Source organism: Lepidochelys kempii, chromosome 6 (genome assembly GCF_965140265.1).
Source record: "Lepidochelys kempii isolate rLepKem1 chromosome 6, rLepKem1.hap2, whole genome shotgun sequence".
Taxonomy (NCBI): domain Eukaryota; kingdom Metazoa; phylum Chordata; order Testudines; family Cheloniidae; genus Lepidochelys; species Lepidochelys kempii.
The window spans coordinates 35091454-35109553 of NC_133261.1; the positions used below are offsets into that span (position 1 = coordinate 35091454).

Genomic DNA, 18100 nt, shown 5'->3' on the forward strand with positions numbered 1-18100 from the left:
CCCAGCACTGGTGTCCCCTCCCCACACCAGATTTCACCTAGATAAAAAATGTTAAGGTGGGGGTCCATACAGGCTGATTTGTCCCGGACCCTGCACCCACCTAGGGACAGCCCTGGCTATAGAAAACACTATTATTTAAAAAAGGAGGACTTGTGGCACCTTAGAGACTAACAAATTTATTTGAGCATAAGCTTTCGATGAAGTGAGCTGTAGCTCACAAAAGCTTATGCTCAAATAAATTTGTTAGTCTCTAAGGTGCCACAAGTCCTCCTTTTCTTTCTGCGGATACAGACTAACACAGCTGCTACTCTGAAACCAACTATTATTTAAATAAATCGGCCCTACAGAATTTCAAGCTTCTTTTCCTTCTATTTCTCTTTCTCATCTGACATTTTTGTCACACATTTTAAATGCCACTGTCACACACTTTGCCCTTATCTGGTCATACAGGTTCCAAACTTAGTTGGAAGTTCTCATCAATCATGTAAGGATGTGAAATAAAAACAAGCGGGGATTTCACCCCCTTTGGATCGGTACATCCTGCTGTGTTTTTGGAATCCTACTACTCCAATCCTCAAACAACAAATGGGACATGCTCTATCTGTGTCTGTCAAATTTCTGTCCCTTTTGTATGTATAAAGGGAGGAACTTGCCATTAATGATTAACAGGAACAAGACAAACAGAAAGTCCTACCATTGACTCTGACAGATTGACTTCCAGTGCATTCAGTGGCAAAGTTAAGGTTAGTTGAAAGTTACCAGCTGTCAACGGGAACATGGATGTTTTCTGCTTCTTTAAAGTCGCAGGGCAGGAGCAACCAGTTTAAAATTCTTTCCTGGAACTTCGTGATGTGAAGCAGCCTTACTGTCCATTGCCAACAAAATCACTGATTCGCTTATGAAAAGTAAAGCTGTATTAGGTCCACTAGACAACACACTCCAGTATTGGACAAGATCACTGGGCTGAACATATTCCTTAAGAACCACGTGGCTGAAGAGAAACAGAGGACGACTCCATGAGCAGCTAAGCATGCACAAGAAAATGCTTTTATCGTCACCAAGTGGTTGGAACGATGCAGTGTGTCTGCCAGCTGCCTAATTTACCACTGTCGGCTTTTAGTTTTCCTTTATCATCAGTTTTCCAAGCTGGCAGCAAAACAAGGTGACAGCAATTTCAAATGCTCTGAAATGGAGAGTGAGCTTGTTCCTATGTTGTGTCTGAAAGTTTCTGTACCAGTTAAGCTCTCTCTATTGCCCCACTTTCCCCACTGAGGAACAGCTGCTTCCCTGGGAAGGTCCCTTTATACAGAAAAACAGGTGAGTCAGCCTGGGATCTCCAGGCTGTGATAGAAAATGAGGATTAACCAATGACCTCACCTTCCCCCTGCTTAAATATTGTAAGTACTGTGCTTTCCCATCACATCAACCTCACACCAACGAGCAAAGCAAACAACATTCCCGATACCTGCCTTCCCCTAGGAGGTAAAGCGTTAGTAGACAAGCATCAATGCATTGACTTTTCTCTTCAGGAAGGAAACATTCGTGGAATTGCCCAGAGAAAAGGTTAAACCCGCTCAGCTCAGCTTAGGTACTGCAATAATCCAGGCACCAGCCAGTGCCTGGGAAACGGCTGCAATGTGGAACAGAGGTGACTATGGTAGAGGAGCGATTTTCTGAGTGCTTATGCCATTATTCCAGCGAGAGATACAAGATTATGACAGGAGCTGCTTTTTTAGCACATGCAGCTGTGAAACCAATACCCGTAAAAGTATCTGTATAAAAAGCAGTGACCCCAAATTCAATACGACTTCTAGTCAATTCAAGAAAACAGACCAGGAGTTTTACACTGGTATGCTGGAGCTAGATTGTGGCTTGGATTCCAAACGTGCAGGGGACTAAGACCCTCCCCCACCCCCATGAGCCTGTCTACCTCTGCACAGATTGCACCCACTGACTCTCCACACTGTGTGTGGGGGAAATGGGGGATGGGCAGAACCTTAACTGCTCTGGCTGGAGCAGCTAAGCCAGCCTGATACAGTCCAGCCTAAATTTACTACTCCCAACTCTGGAGCAAGGGGGACAGAAACTGTGCCTCCGAGGGGCGTCTCTGAGTCACTGTGCCTATTGGGGCTATGCCTGGGGTGGCACAGTTTATGGCTCACCCCTTTCTCAGGGCAAAATTAGCTGATTTATGGGACAAGAAACTGGTTTAAGCTGGGAGTACACCATATAGCAAATACCACAGCATTCCTTAGCTGATTTAATGCATCCATCAAGTTTGCATTGTCATATGTTAATACCTTCAAGCACGTGACAGTACAAAAATATAAAAACAGACCCCATCAGTTTACACTCAAGCACTGCATTATTAACATAAATCCCAATCGGTGCTTTATTATTCCCTTGGAACATTATTGTTAAGAGCCTAAAAGCTAATTTAACACTTTTTTTTTAAATGTATAAATTTATAAAATTAAGGGCCTGATTCCCTTGGTCTGTCATCATAAAGAGGGCTTACAGAGGGAGTGCAATTTGCATCCACTCTAAGGCCTTTTTACAGTGCCTGAGAGGTGAAAAGAAGTTTAGTGAAAAGGAGCAGCACACCTCAAGTCTTTGGATTATAAGCGACTCAGGGCAGGGACCTTGTCTGTCTATGCTTCTATTAAGCACCATCCACACTATTCTGTATAAACTCTAACAATAATTGTACTCACAGCTACAAAATAGTTATTCACCCAAGTACTGAAGTCTTTACTCTTATGCAAGCAAAGCTTCCACTCAAATCAGTGGAAGTTCCACCTGTGTAAATTGTGGGCCCAATAACAAAACTCATACAAAACTAGATACTGCCTTGTGAGAAAAACTGAGAATGCCATTATACTGCCTTAGTAGACAGTGGGCCTGATCTTCCACTTCATTACACTAGGCCCTTACTGTGTGGGTTTCAGCTGAGGCATACTGACATGTGTCAATTGGAGGATCAGGACCAGAAATGTCTAGCAGGTCTTTCCCAAGGGCACCTTGGACCAGTAGTGCTCAGGTCTATATTATGTTCCCAAATGTCCTAGCAAATGGAAAAGTCCATTTGTGAGGGCTGCTGCACAAGGTTGTGCCTGGAAAGTCTGATATAAAACAGCTTGTTATATAAATCCAAAATTGGAACTACCCTGTTTACTCATTAGCTCCAGTTCACTGCTCAGCATAAAGGTATTTCCATAATACAGCCACAATTTTGTGGATGGGTAGAATCAGCAAAGTTGTCATGTCTTGCAATTTCCATTCCTTCCTTTTAAAAAAAAAAAAAAAGGAGGGAACAAAAGCTTTAGCGTAACTTGATTCCAGTTTTTTCTATAGCTTCTATACCATCAGAGATTAATTCTGGTTAAAGAGCACCATTAATACATTAACCTTACTAAATAATTCCTTTACTTCACATCCAAAATATTTTTTTAAATAGCTCAAGGATCACACTGTACCAATACCAATAAATTGGACTAAGAGCATCATTAACTTAACTAAATCATTCCTGTATTCTAACTGAAACTCTCCTCAGGCTTGCTTTATTAAAGCATATAGTACAATTTGGGCACCGTGGACAAGATTTTCATACCTGGCTGCCTCAAATCCAGTTCCTAAAACTAGATAGACTAAAAAAATAAGGCTGAGCCACTACAGCTCTTACTGATTTCAGTGGGATTTGTGTGTTCTCAACACTTCTGACCATCAGACCACTTATGACAGAAAATGTTTTCTTGAGCAAAAACTGCTCCTAGATAGGGTACAGGTGAGTCGCATCATACGCACATTTAACTTACGCAAATTCAACTATACACGCTCAGCAAAAAAAAAAAGAAGAAGAAGAAGAAGATAACTGTAAACAGTGTGGACGATTCCACCCACCATTCCACTCAATGAGTGCGTGCCCCAGAGTGAGTGTGAGATGGAAGACGTGAATCTGCTGTTCCCTCAGTCGGTCTCAGTTCCTGTGTGCCTCTCATAGGGTGAGCATCTCGCCGTGCTGAGTGTGATTCTAGTGTTTAAAGATACTGTATGTATTTTTCGTACAACATGGCCCCTAAACACAAACCAACTATTTCATCTGGTGCTCAAAGAAATAACGATCTGTTCCAATGCTGGAGGAAAAACTGGCTGTGTTGGACTTCTTGAGAGATGGTATGTCGGTCTCCAACGTGGCGCGTAAATATGGCCGCAACGAATTTCGCATCTATGCCATCAAGATTCGAGAGAGAGAAATTCATCAAGCCATGGCATCAAGTGCTCCAATAACTGCTAAGGTGACGAGGCAGGTGCGTGATAAGACTTTAATGAAGACTGAAAAGGCATTAAACTTATGGCTGGAAGACATGAACTGTAAATGTGTGCCTATCAATGGCAACACACTGCGAGAAAAGGCTCTTAGCCTCTATGCGCTGTTCAAACCTCCCGCCGAAGAGGGACAGCCTTCTGATGAGAAGGAATTCAAAGCCAGCCAAGGTTGGCTTAACAGTTTTAGGAACCGCTTCAACCTCAAAAACGTGCAGACTAGGCTCTTCTGGAAAAAAATGCCCAACTGCACTTACACTTTGAAATCAGAAAGACAAGCCCCTGGCTTCAAAGCAGCTAAAGACCATGTGACTGTGTTGTTTTGTGGCAATGCGGCTGGGCATTTAATAAAGCTTGCTCTACACAGGGCTGCAAATCCCTGTGCCCTAAAAGGCAAGAACAAAAATCTCCTGCCTATGTTCTGGAAATCAAATAAAAAGGCTTGGGTGACAGCAGCATTATTTCTGGATTGGTTCCACAAGTGTTTCATTCTGGAGGTCAAGCGGTACCTTGAAGAGAAAAGACTTGACTTTAAAGTGTTGCTGATCGTAGACAATGCTCCTGGCCACCCTGCGGCACTCCAGTTTGTGCATAATGACGTTGAAGTCGTCTTTTTCCCCCCCAATACCACCTCCATCCTCCAACCTCTCGACCAACGCGTGATTCGCTGTTTCAAGGCCACGTACACGTGGCTTACGTTCTCACAGATATGTAGCGCTATGGATGCTGATCCCAATCTTAATGTGATGGACTGTTGGAAGTCCTTCAACATTGCCGATTGCATCACTTATATTTAAACAGGCAATGGATGCAATCAAGCCTGAAACACTCAATGCATGTTGGCGAAACCTATGGAAAGAATGTGTGAATGATTTTAAGGGTTTTCCGACCATTGACAAAGAAGTGAAACGCATTGTTCAGGTGGCCAGGCAAGTGGGTGGTGATGGCTTCGTCGACATCCTAGAGGAAGAAACTGAAGAATTAATTGAGAGCCATAGAGAAACATTGACTAACGAAGAGTTAGAGGAACTGATAAAATCGTCTACAGAAGACGAAGATGATGACGACGAACAGGAAGAGCCAGCAAGTTGGAATCTTCATACATTTGCTTAAGTGTTCCAAGCAGCAAAACACTTGAATGATTTAATTTCTGAATATGATCCTTCTATGGAACGAAGCCTCAAAATCACGTGTAGTATTATGGACGATTAGAGACCGTATCAAGCAATGTTTGAGCAGCTCAAGAGAAAACAGTGACAGTTGCCAATCACCATGCTTTTCCAGGAAAAACAACCAAGAGCAGATGAGCCTACGCAATCAACTTCTTGAGCTGAACCAGAGCCAACCACTTAGTCTACGACTCATTCTCTGTCACCCAAGCTCTCTGTCACCTCCGTCTCCTGGATCGACATCAAGCCCTGACGACCCCCTGTAATTACCCCCTGTAATTAAAAATACAGTATTGTAAAATTATATTTGGCATATGTATTCTTTATTCTATACTGTACAAGTTATACATTTATATATATTACTGTTCAGGGTTGTATACACAAAACCATGTACAGTATACTGTACTTTATGGGCGATTTAAGGGATTTTCAAGGGTAATTTTGACTATACGTGATTTTAGTCTTACACGCTGACTTTAGAACCTAACTCCCACGTAAGATAGGTTAGAACCTAACATCCCACTGTATGTAGGATTGACTAACCTAATTATGGAAAAAATACTCCACAAGCACACAGTTAATAATGGGACAGATCAACATGTGTATTGTATTAGCTCCCATTTCAGTTTTCCCCCTGCAGAAAATTACTTAATGGCTACTTCAACAGCGGAATATGCTTTTCAAGCACCAACATAGGGATGTCCCTCTGTATGGAGAGTGAATCAGGACACATGGCTCATACCAAATGGCTATGTGATGGTCCATCTGATAAAGTCACTGAAGGAAACTTAAGAGTCACAAGCCAGTTCATTTCTTTCTCAACAGGTATCTAGACAGACTATTTCATTCTGACACTGACACAGCAGAAACACACAGTATTACTTTTCACTCATTTTAAAAAATTATTTTCAAAAGCTTTCTTTGGGTTTCATTCTATATCAACGTTTACTGTGTCTATTTGAATTTTCTGTTTCGCTAAGGTAAAAATTTCTCCTAAGGGGAACTGAATAGCTCAGGGAAATGGTAACAGAACACACAATCTTTTCTTCTAAATCACTAGCTCAAACCCAGATCAAAATAGGAAGTAAATGGAAATCATTTTGGTGACGGCTTTTCAGTGGCTCACTGTAAAGGCTTAGTGGTCTCAGACTAGCTCCTAACGGACAGATGTCCACACAATAAAAGACAACATTACAAATGGTCATGCTTGGCACCCTCAGTAGCAGTCTCACTGCAAAGGCCAAGGATTGAAAGGACCATGGAGACAAGATTTTCTTCCTAGAAAATGAGTTCTACCAGCACAGGTTTGAAACACATTGGTAGGGTAACGTGAAAGCACTTTGCCGGTCACCACTTGTGCTATTCCTTTTCTGGGCTTCTTTCTCCCGGTAGATCAAGCAAGCACTCTTTACCAGCAACAAATATACTTAAACGCTTTCTGCTAGAGCCATGTGGATTTCCAGAAGTTATTTAATGAACTTTGTTATCTTGCTCATCACTATTACTCCTTTCTCCCTAATGTTGCATAGTAGGCAAAATAAACATTTCCAAATTCATATTGAGCTAATATTTTATTGTAAAAAAATAGCAGACTAGTTCAATCCTTAACACTATTGTTTTTGGAACAATAATGCAAAAAAAGATCATCAATAATAAAACGATTATTTAATGCAGTAAATATTGTAGTGCAATACTAGTCTAAGCCAGCAGTTCTCAAACTGTGGGTTGGGACCCCAAAGTGGGTCGCTACTGGGGTTACCAGGGCTGGCATTAGATTGGCTGGGCCCCAGGGCCAAAGCCTGAGCCCCACCACGCAGGGCAGAAGCCAAAGCCTGGGCAGCGGGGCTCAGGTTACAGGCCCCCTGCCTGGGGCTGAAGCCCTTGGGCTTTGCCCCCCGCCCCTCCACACCGCTTGGGGTGGTGGGGCTCAGGCTCTAGCTTTTCCTGCCCCCACCCCCAGGGCGATGGGGCTTGGGCAGGCTCAGCCTTCAGTCCCCCACTTCTGGGGTCATGTAGTAATTTTTATTGTCAGAAGGGGGTCGCGGTGCAATGCAGTTTGAGAACCCCTGGTCTAAGCTATCTCTATTCTGGAAACATAGTATGAGTTCCATGGCAAACATTGCTCCTAGTGTAATCTCTCAAGGCTGCTTTATCAATCCACAGTTTATTTTCCTCCTTATTAGCTCTTCAGTGAATTTAACAAACATCAGTACTGCAGAAATATAGGGGGAAAATAGATTACTTTAATTTCGGCCTGCTTGTTGCTATGTTTAAAGGCTGTGTAAAGCATTCAAAGGCCTCTGAAATTAGACTACGCTGGGAAATAATTTGCTTCCATATATTCACACACACACATATTAGCTAGAGAGCAAAATAATAATAAAAACCTCTTACTTTATAAAACATGTGAAACAAAATGCAATCAAAACTCCTTTCTGATTTCATTTGTAAAAAGTTGTGTGCATATGAAAATGAGATACCCCAGGACTAATCCTGAATTCCTAACAGTGACAAAACTCTTATTGACTTCAATGGAAGATTTGTCTGAAAAAAAGAGTTCATTTACAGTCAGCTAGGTCTTTTCCTGAGATAAGTATTTATAACAAGAATTTGAAATAAGTTACCATAGCCAGAAACTAAACTGCGAAATGCCCCATTTTGGGATTCCACCACAAGCTGGGTGAGAAATCTTGCCTTCCCAAGAGTATTTCACATACATACACCCCACCATACCTCCTAAGCAATCACACCTTTCTCTGAGCACATGCACAGGGCAGCTAAACTGGAGTTAACCCGTCATTCACTGGGAACCAGTACCCTGTCAAAGGCCCATTGGAGCTGTGGCTCTCAACCAGGGGTGTGTGTACTACTGGGGAGATGCAGAGGCCTTCCATCAATTCATCTAGATATTTGCCTAGTTTTAGAAACGGCTACATAAAAAGCACTAGCACAGTACAAACAAAAATTTCATACAGACTACTTACTTGTTTATACTGCCTTACATACTATATAGGGACATGTAAGTACAATATTTATATTCCAATTTATTTGTTTTATAATTATATGGTAAAAAGGAGAAAGTCAGCAATTTTTCAGTGATAATGTGCTGTGACATTTTGTATTTTTATGTCTGATTTTGTAAGCAACTGATTTTTAAGTGAGTTGTAACTTAGGAGTATGCAAGACAAATCGGGATACAGTAGTCTGGAAAGGTTGAGAGCCACTGCATTAGAGCAACAAGGGACAGCGGTGGAATTCAGATCCAGATCCAAACTTTCCCAAAGTCCAGAGGCAGGATTTGGATCCGTGTTTTCATTTAATCCCATCTCTAACAGAGTTGTGATGTTTCTATTTCTTGGCAACTTCATAAACTCTGCCCTGTCATCATCCGCAGCACAAATCAGCAGAGCCCTGCAAATCTGCGGATATCCACTTTCTATCCGAGGATCATGTTTGTGGATCATGAATCGAGTGCGGATGCGAATACTGGGCTCTACAAATCAGAGTGGCACACTTTGGGTTTCTGTATTCCAATGCAAACTTGCAATTCATGCAACAACAGAGATCTCTACACTTTTCTGAATCTGAAGGAACTTTGCACTGCTGGGAACTAACCTTCTGAAATCTTGGTCAGATGCATAGATCATATTGCCTCTGCTTTTAATGAAATAGAATACTTACTAATGTATCTCAAGTCAGTTATTCAATTTCCATAACATTCTGGCTGAAGCTTATTTAAACTGTTTTCTAAACCTCAGTGCCTAAAAAAAAAAGAGCCAAATCTCATAGTGGTTTCAATAACTTGACATATTGCTTACCCTCAGCAGATTTTTATTAAACCACTATTTGTCCAACGGTATAGCTGAATTCAACTTTCAGTTTCTTTGACAAAATGTAAAAGCCCTAACCTGCCTCAAAGTAAGAGATACATGCTTTCCATGGGCTTTGCATAATACTCATGGATAATAATGTAAGCTTTCTCAGTGGTATTCCACGGAGTAGATGAATATTTTTGGCCTGATAGAGTCTCCTTGTCAGATCACTTGGGCTCATTCCTCAGTCCCTGATCCAATTGCTCAGCACTGCCTCAACCACACAAAGCAGCTGGAAAGCTGCCTTAAAGGGGAAGCTGGTGATCCTGGATAGGTGCCACTTGCTCCCTCTTTTCTAGGTAGCGAGCGTGTCAGGGTGGGGAGGGGCATGTCAGGAGCAGGAGTGCTTGGCACTCACTCCACCTGAACCGCAGCTAGTGCGGCAGTCCCAATGGGGCTACTACGGCTAGTATAACTTAGAAGCCTGAGGGCTGCTTTAAGTTACACTGGCATCTGGTTTCAGAGGTGAAAGTAAGCCGGTATGGTCCGGTACGGCGTACTGCTAAGAGCTGGTTCGCAGCCGACCGTACTGGCAGTGGCCGGGAGCCCCGGGGCTCCGGCGGCGATTTAAAGGGCCCGGAGCTCCTGGCCGCTGTTACCATGCTAGCAGCTGGAGCCCCGGCCCTTTAAATCGCTGCCGGAGCCCCAAGGTAGCGCCAGCAGTGGCTGGGTTTCCCAGGCCCTTTAAATCGCCGCCGGGCCATGCTGAAGGGCTGGCTGGAAGAGTCTGGCCCCAGCCCCGTCCCTTTCGCCAAGGCCCCGCCCCTTCCCATTGAGCCTCCTCCCTTCCCCCCACCCCCTTGCTCAGGACCCCAGCCGCCATGCGTACTGATAAGTCCCTTAAGTTACTTTAACCCCTGGCTGGTTTAGACATTGGCCACCCAAGAGTGTGGGAACAGAAAGGTGGCTTAAACTTTACACTCAGCACAGTTGAGGATTGAGCTCTTTGCCTCAAGCTTGAGCTTTTCACTTGCCTTATCAAGTTGAAACCTCAAGTCACCAGGACCAAAGAAAAGCACAACTCATACAAGTGTGTGTAGGATTCCAGGAACTGTTAAGCCAGGTACTCATTTATAAGGCTAACCAATGGCCTAAGAAAAACATCACACTAAATGAGTTCCTGCATTCACTCAGCACATATCTATATCTATACCTATATGTACTACACCTACAGAAATCCAAAATCTTAATCGTAATGTTCTTTATTCTATGTTGGTATGCTATTTTGGCACAGTTACATTCCAAGCAATTCAAAATACGTCAGGATCCTCCCTCCAATGTACATTGGGTTAGTTTGCTTACAGCCCAGAAAGAATCTTGCCTTGTATTAAGTATGCATCCATATTGAATCTGCAATGAGATTTCCAGACTTGTTCAAAAACAGTTTACTTGACCATAATATTAATAACTAAAATTTTATGGATAGCTTTCCATGCAGAAGTCCCAAATCTTTCAAAAAACTTTACAAACTATAAATAGATCATTTTACCCATCTTTAGTATACAGACACGTCTGAGATGGAAGGAAGCAGCTTTTAAACAATGCACAACAACACTATCCAAATTCTTAGAAAGTGAGGAATACTTTATCCAACCGCAAATACAGGAGAAAGTTAAGTACTGTGACAATAACTATTACATATATATTTATTATTATTTATTTGTATTACACCAGTGCCTAGAAGCTGCAAACAAGAGCAAAACCTCATTGTCCTAGGCACGGTACAGACACATAGTAAGTGACCGTCCATACCTTGAAGAGCTTACGAACTAAGTAGACCATACAGACACAGCTGGGAGAAAGGAAGTATTATCAGCATCATTTTACAGACAAGGTACTGCGGCACAGAGAGACTAAGGGCATGTCTATCTGAACACTTACTCTGCAGCAAGCTGGGTTGTAAATCTACCCTGCACTAGCCTGCTGCATACTAACACAAACTGCCTAGGGAATTCGTGGAAGCTCCTTCAAAAAGAGGCTGGATAGCCATCTGTCTAGAGTGGTTTTCAAAAAGAGGCTGGATAGCCACCTGTCTTGAGTGGTTTAGACATAACAAACCCTGCATCTTGGCCAGGGGTTAAACTAGATGACCCTTGTGGTCCCTTCTACCCCAACTGTTCTATGATTCTAACTGTCAGTGTGGACCCTGCTGCCAACCACTAAGGGTTCCATGACACGCTTCAATGTATTCCTGTTTCAAAGCAGGGCAGATCAAAGCGAACAATGGAAGGTTCAGTGTGAGGCAGCAGGGTCCCAAACAGACACCTAGCGTGTGGCACACCAGTGCCAGGCAGACTTAATACCCCAGCTTGCCACAAACTAGGTATTCATGTAGACAAACCCTGTGTGACTTGCCCAAAGTCACTCAGGGAGCCACAGCAGAACTAGGAGTTGACCTCAGATCTTCTGAATTCCAGTCCAGTGCCTTAACCACAGCCATACAGCACCTTCCATCCAGAAAGGGATCTCAAGGCATTTATAAACATTACTGAATTTAAATTCAACCTCATAACAGACATGAGATAAGTAAATACCTTGATTCCCATTTTATTATGTTTATCCGCATTGTGTTAAACTGTGCAAGTATATAAACAAACATACAATCCTGGCCCAAAGTGCTTAATATACCAGTGAGAGCCCGTGCGACTCTTCTACAGTGACATAGTTAATCCATGGCCAATCCTAAAATAGAAAACCAGACCTCCCTTGCTTTGACCACAAAACCATTCCACCTCCAATCTAGGCAGATGGGAAGTCACCTGCATGAGTTACCTGACAGTAAAGCTTAAGCATAAGCTAAAGATGGAACCACGTTTTGACTAACCTTGGATGTACCCAGGTCAAGGCACATGACTGCACAAGCATTTCTTTAACAGAAGCAGCACTTTCCCCTCCCTACACAGACAGATTTGCTCCTGAAGCAAAATAACCTTAGGGATGCAACCCTTTATCCATACAGTTTTCCAGGGTAACTCTGAAATTTAAATGACTGTATCTGGCACCTTGCCACAAGATATCAAGGTGGCTGGTGCACTTGTTAGCTCAGACACTGTACCTTTGCACATTCTTTTATTATAGAGATCCCCTTGCCTAGAGAAAAGAGATTTCCATTCCTCTGGCTGGACCTCATATGGTATAATCTTTTATTCAAAATACTAAGGCATTTCTACTGAACTCATTAACATGTAAAAGGGGGTTCTCTCACTTTCTGAAAGAGAGATACATGCTATAAACTTATTTTGAATGATAAAGGTTATTTTGGCCGAACAAGAACTGAGTTTTGGAGATTGCTCCAGATGCAATATCTTGTTTTATTAATGTTCAGACACAATAGTGATGTCTCAGCTTACTCAAGAACTTTTTTTTAACGCTTTTGTCATTTGGCTCTGATATTTGCTCCTTCATTACAGAAACATAACTAAGACCAAGACCTCTGTTTGGATATGGACTAGCTAAGTATGGACATGTTTTCAAGTCAGGGAAGAGTAGCTAGCTGATATGTCTCTTTCCCACTGTCTGGTTTTGTTGTTCTACTATTTCTGAGCATTGAGTCAATTACTACTGAGAACAGTTTTGTCTGGTTGCATGAGTTTAATTATTATTTACCAGGCTCTAAAAGAAAAGAACATTATATTGATCGATCAAAATCTGATAGATGTACCTCTATCTGATTGATAGATAAGATAAATCTTCTTTCCAAGAAGATACATTCTGCCCTCACAGGAGGATAGACTCAGCTAATAGTTTTCATCAAATCCTATGACCAGTAGGAAGATGATTGGTTACTGGGAGATAATTACACCTGTGTCATGCCATAATCAGCACTTTATGAAATGCTACCCCTGCAAATTGTATAGAAATCTCATACTGTACTATGGTCTTGCAAATCTCTAATCAAATCCTATTTTAAATGGAGACAATGACTGCTCAGTTTAAGTGGGTTATTTAGCATGTTTACAGTAAATCACTCCACGCCTTAAACTAAACTTTTATTTTGCCAGCGCCTAATGTGTTGATTTAAGTCTAATTAAAAAGGAAGAAATTTCTCAGTTGACTCAATTAGCATCCTCTTGCACAGCGTCATAAAGTCAGGTCATCCAGACAGATTACAGAAAGGCAAAGTAAAGGATGCAGAATTTAAGCATGGCAAGCTATTAAACTTCTCACTTGTCATGTTACTATGATTCAGGATTAGCTCTAGATTTATGCCCATGCTTGCACCTACAAATTCTACATTACTTAACCAGAGTCAAAACATATGATGAGACTATGGAAAGAAAGGACATTTGATGCCTACTGTCACATGTCCTTAGAACTCAGGCAGGCATACACTTCTAAAGAATATTAAGGTTAGAAATGGTTTGAACCAGAACTGTAGATCCAAAGTTCAGTAAAGTCTAGCTCCAAACATCCCAGCTCAGACCTGTCTCTATAATGGTCTCAGACTGACACACCAAATCAGGCTCTAAGTTGGATGGATGGATAGATAACTGGTATATAAGTGCCAAGTATCATAATTACCATTCGTATACACCTCTTAATCTTGAGGCTGTAAGAATCTGGCTCTGAACTCAAGCCCATCTCTAATTAAGACAGACGCTCTTCTCTCCCGCCTCCCCCCACTCCGCCCGCCCCAAATATTATTTTGTGTTCTTTTGCTATATTGTAAAAAAGAGACACCAGGAGAGCCTAGTGCTGTGGACTGGCAAATTTAGGAATGGACCAGACCCTCAGGTCCATTCCTGGTGAAACCTAACTGAGTTACGGATGTACAGTCCATCTCTAGCAGAAAGGCATCAATACACCACGTGAAGTGACACATGCCACTAGCCTGTTGCCCAGTATAATTGGGAAGCAATGTAAAGAAGAGGAAAGGTAAATCTGCACAGTGAAAGAAATCATGAGGGGCTCAGGAAAGAATACAAAACTCAAGACGAGAGACTTGGTGCAGAAATAAAATTTACTTGGTTCATAACATGATTTTATCTGTAGATTGAAAAACTCTTTAAATGTTTGAGTAAATATAATTATCCTCATTTTATGGATGGGAAAATGAAAATACAGAGCCTTTAAAAGGCTTGCCAAGGCCACAAAGCCAGTCATCCACAGAGATGGAAATGGAGTGCCACCGACATCAATGGCAAAACTCCCACTTACTTCAACAGGGTGAGGATTTCACCCCAGATTCTTGACCCTGTGCTGCATGTGCTGTATCACACTACTTCTCAACAATTTAGGATGAGGCCATTTAACCCAAAGGAGGAAAAAGCATGCAGTCCGTGTGACTCACACAGCACAGCCAGGAGAGAAGGAGTGGGAGATGGCTGAAACAGAGAAATAGAAAGATTTGACACAGAGGGTTGAATAGGAAGCCAGCAAAACAAGCAAATACATCAAATTAAGAAAGATAAACAAAACTGAGAACAAACCCAGGTAGTTTAAAAACAAAACAGTCAAAGGCATCATTAGAAATAGTTTTCCTTTAAAGCAAAAAGGAAAAAGAAAAAAGCTGTAAATGTTTTTTCTTCCAGTGTTTCCACATTGACAATTTCATAACTTAATTTATATTTTTTTCTTTTCTGCTTGTGGTTGGAAAAGTTCAGAATAAAATGGCAGGTATGCCAAGCCAAGCCAAGCCTGGACATCAGTTACAAATTGACACATAGCACACTACTGGGATCAAAACCAAAGCCCACAATTCCCCATCTCTCTGAACTACAGAAAATTCTTTCCTGGGTATCTGGCTGGTGAATCTTGCCCATATGCTCAGGGTTTAGCTGATCGCCATATTTGGGGTCAGGAAGGAATTTTCCTCCAGGGCAGATTGGAAGAGGCCCTGGAGGTTTTTCACCTTCCCCTGTAGCATGGTGCATGGGTCAGTTGCTGGAGGATTCTCTGCTCCTTGAAGTCTTTAAACCATGATTTGAGGACTTCAATAGCTCAGACATAGGTGAGAGGTTTTTCGCAGGAGTGGGTGGGTGAGATTCTATGGCCTGTGTTGTGCAGGAGGTCGGACTAGATGATCATAATGGTCCCTTCTGACCTTAGTATCTATGAATCTATGAAACTCATACCTCAGTATCAGCTACCTCTGCCTGCAGATGCACTGCTATTGACTGTCATCTCTAAGGACTTATTCCACTTTGGATAAATCATTCTGTACTTATGTTGGCTTCATCCATCTAAATCAGATCTTATTTACACTGGGGGGGGGGGGGAGCGGAGGGGTGGCCGTTGGCACTAGCCTGATTACACCATTGCAAATATCAAGCATAACTACCCTACTCTGGCATAAACTGTGACTTGTACTGGTGCAACTTCCTGCAGGTGATATGCCCTGGTGTAAGCCATGGCTTAAAATGATGTAGCACATCTACAATAGGGATTTGTAGCACGGTACCTACAATAGTGCAACCCTACCCCCAACCCAATATAAACAACCAAAAACAATGTAGACAAGACGGCAGTAGTCGTCCCCTACCCTCCCTCTCCATAACATTTATTTTTCGACCCACATCCACTCCAGCACCCCAGTTCTACTGCAGCCTTGGACACAAATGTATTTAAAGCCTTCAAGTGTTAGGCTGAGAGCTCTCTAGGGCTGAGAGTATCCTTCTTACTTCTTTGTACAGTGCCTAGTACAAAGGTGCTATTGCAATACAAATAACAAAACAAAGTCTATAAAAGGACTCAATCTAAACTGAACTGGATTGACAATAATTTGTTAATTTGCATCACAAAGCAAGACACCTGGCAATGCTTCTCAAAGGAGATTAGCATCAAATCAACTTTGCTGTCTCTAGTGCATAAATGAAAACATCAGTTTTGGGTGTCGCACCTGCTAGCTATAAACACAGAGGCAACGAGAATATCATTGCATGGGAGCAGTAGCTGGCTCCACTCCTCAGCTCGCGTTGTCATTACACTGAGCTTCAGTCCTGACCCGTCTCCACTCCCGTTGTGCTAGGTGGAGTACCTACACACAGTAAGAGAGAGCCCCTGCTTAAAGTCTAAATAGTCAAAGGGTGGGACAAAGGGATGCAGCACATTAGAAGGAAACTGGGAAATGAGGCATAGAGAGGTGAAATGACTTGTCCAAAGTCACACATATATTTAGCCCAGGTCCCCTGAGTCCTAGTCAGTGCCGTAACCGCAAATCCTCCTCCGAAGGCTGATCCATCCGAAGTGAAATCCGTCAGTGAGCAGCAGCAGCAGCTCCACAAAGACATGTCACCTGAGGAGTGACTGGACGTGTTCTCAGACACTGCTGTCTCCAGTCCCTGCTAGCATCACCCTTTGCCTAGCACAGGGGTGGGCAAACTATGGCCTGCAGGCCACATCTGGCCCAGCAGCCATTTTAATCCAGCCCTTGAGCTCCCGTTGGGGAGCAAGGTCTGGTGCTTGCCCCGCTCTGGCACTCCAGATGGGGAGCAGGGTCGGGGGCCGTTGTGCGCGGCTCCCGGAAGCAACGGCATGTCCCCCCTCCTGCTCTTATGCATGGGGCAGCCACGGGGCTCTGCTCCGCATGCTGCCTACCCCCCAAGCACCACTGCCGCAGCTCCCATTGGTTGTGAATCATGGCCAACGGGAGCTTCAGGGGCGGTGCCTGCAGACGGGGCAGCACCTCCATGTAGGAGCTGGATGGGGGACATGCCGCTGCTTCCGGAAGCCACTTGAGGTAAGCGCTGCCTGGCGTCTGCACCCCTGAGCCACCCCTCATAGCCCAAACCCCTGCCCCAGGCCTGATCCCCCTCCTGCCCTCCAAAGCTCTCGGTCCCAGCCTGGAACACCCTCCTACAGCCCAACCCCTTATCCCCAACCCCACCCCAGAGCCCGCACCCCCAGCCAGAGCCCTCACCCCAATTTCGTGAGCATTCATGGCCCACCATACAATTTCCGTACCCAGATGTGGCCCTCAGGCCAAAAAGTTTGCCCACGCCTTGCCTAGCACATATTCTTCTGCTCTCCTAGTGTTGGAAATCTGAGACTTAATTCCAAAACCAAATCATCCTTTTCCAGAGTTTCTGGGACAAAATGTTGAGACATACAAAATTATCCACAGAAATGTTTAGTTTAAATTTCACAGTCTGCAGTGGACTTACCGATCCAAAGTATCCTGAGGCACTTTACTCCCTCCAGCTATGTTAGTGGCACTAGCATTCTTGTTGGCCGTCATGGTCATTTCTGCTCTCTCTGGATTTGGATACCTGCAAGAAACCAAGTCAAGCGAATTAAGCTTAAATAGGGCTGAACTGGCAATTAAGCTTTCCAAAGTGCTAGAGATAATATCCCCAAAATACCATGTCAGCAACGGGCAAAACCCAGAGCGTCTTCTCGTTTTGCAAAATCTGGTCCGCCAGATAATGATTTTGCAAAACCAAAACTCCTGACCAATTGTGGTTCAGATCTGAATCCCATTTTTTCAGACCCAAAGTTGAAGTGATAGGTGCGTGGGGGTTGGGTATATGGCTCTGATTTTGGCGCATCCCTATTAGTACGGAGATGGGTCTTCATTTTGCAAAATTTCACTAATTGGCTTTGGCTCTCTGTCCAATAGTGCTTGCACAGAAGTCAGTAGTTGCAGTGAGTGACACTGGCAAATGATAAAGCTGAGCTTAAAGTTCTGGCTACTCTAAAAAAATCTAAGAAACTTAACACAGTTTGTATCCACACTACACCTTTTTTGAACACAGCCATCAGCACATTACGGAATCATGCTCAAACCATGTTGGTTAC

General features: G+C 43.1%; 1 protein-coding gene across 14 annotated transcripts in view; it reads right to left on the reverse strand.

Moving 5' to 3' along the window:
• DENND2B (DENN domain containing 2B) overlaps positions 1 to 18100 on the reverse strand; it is a 308156-nt gene that overhangs the window by 135284 nt on the left and 154772 nt on the right. For 13 of the 14 annotated variants that reach the window (XM_073347509.1, XM_073347508.1, XM_073347506.1 and 10 more), the window contains one exon: positions 17467 to 17571. In XM_073347509.1, coding sequence (XP_073203610.1) covers positions 17467 to 17546 — 80 coding nt within the window. In that variant the 5' untranslated portion in view covers positions 17547 to 17571. Of the gene's footprint in view, positions 1 to 694; positions 1464 to 17466; positions 17572 to 18100 lie in introns of those variants that run through there. The other variant, XM_073347518.1, reaches the window with a different exon arrangement.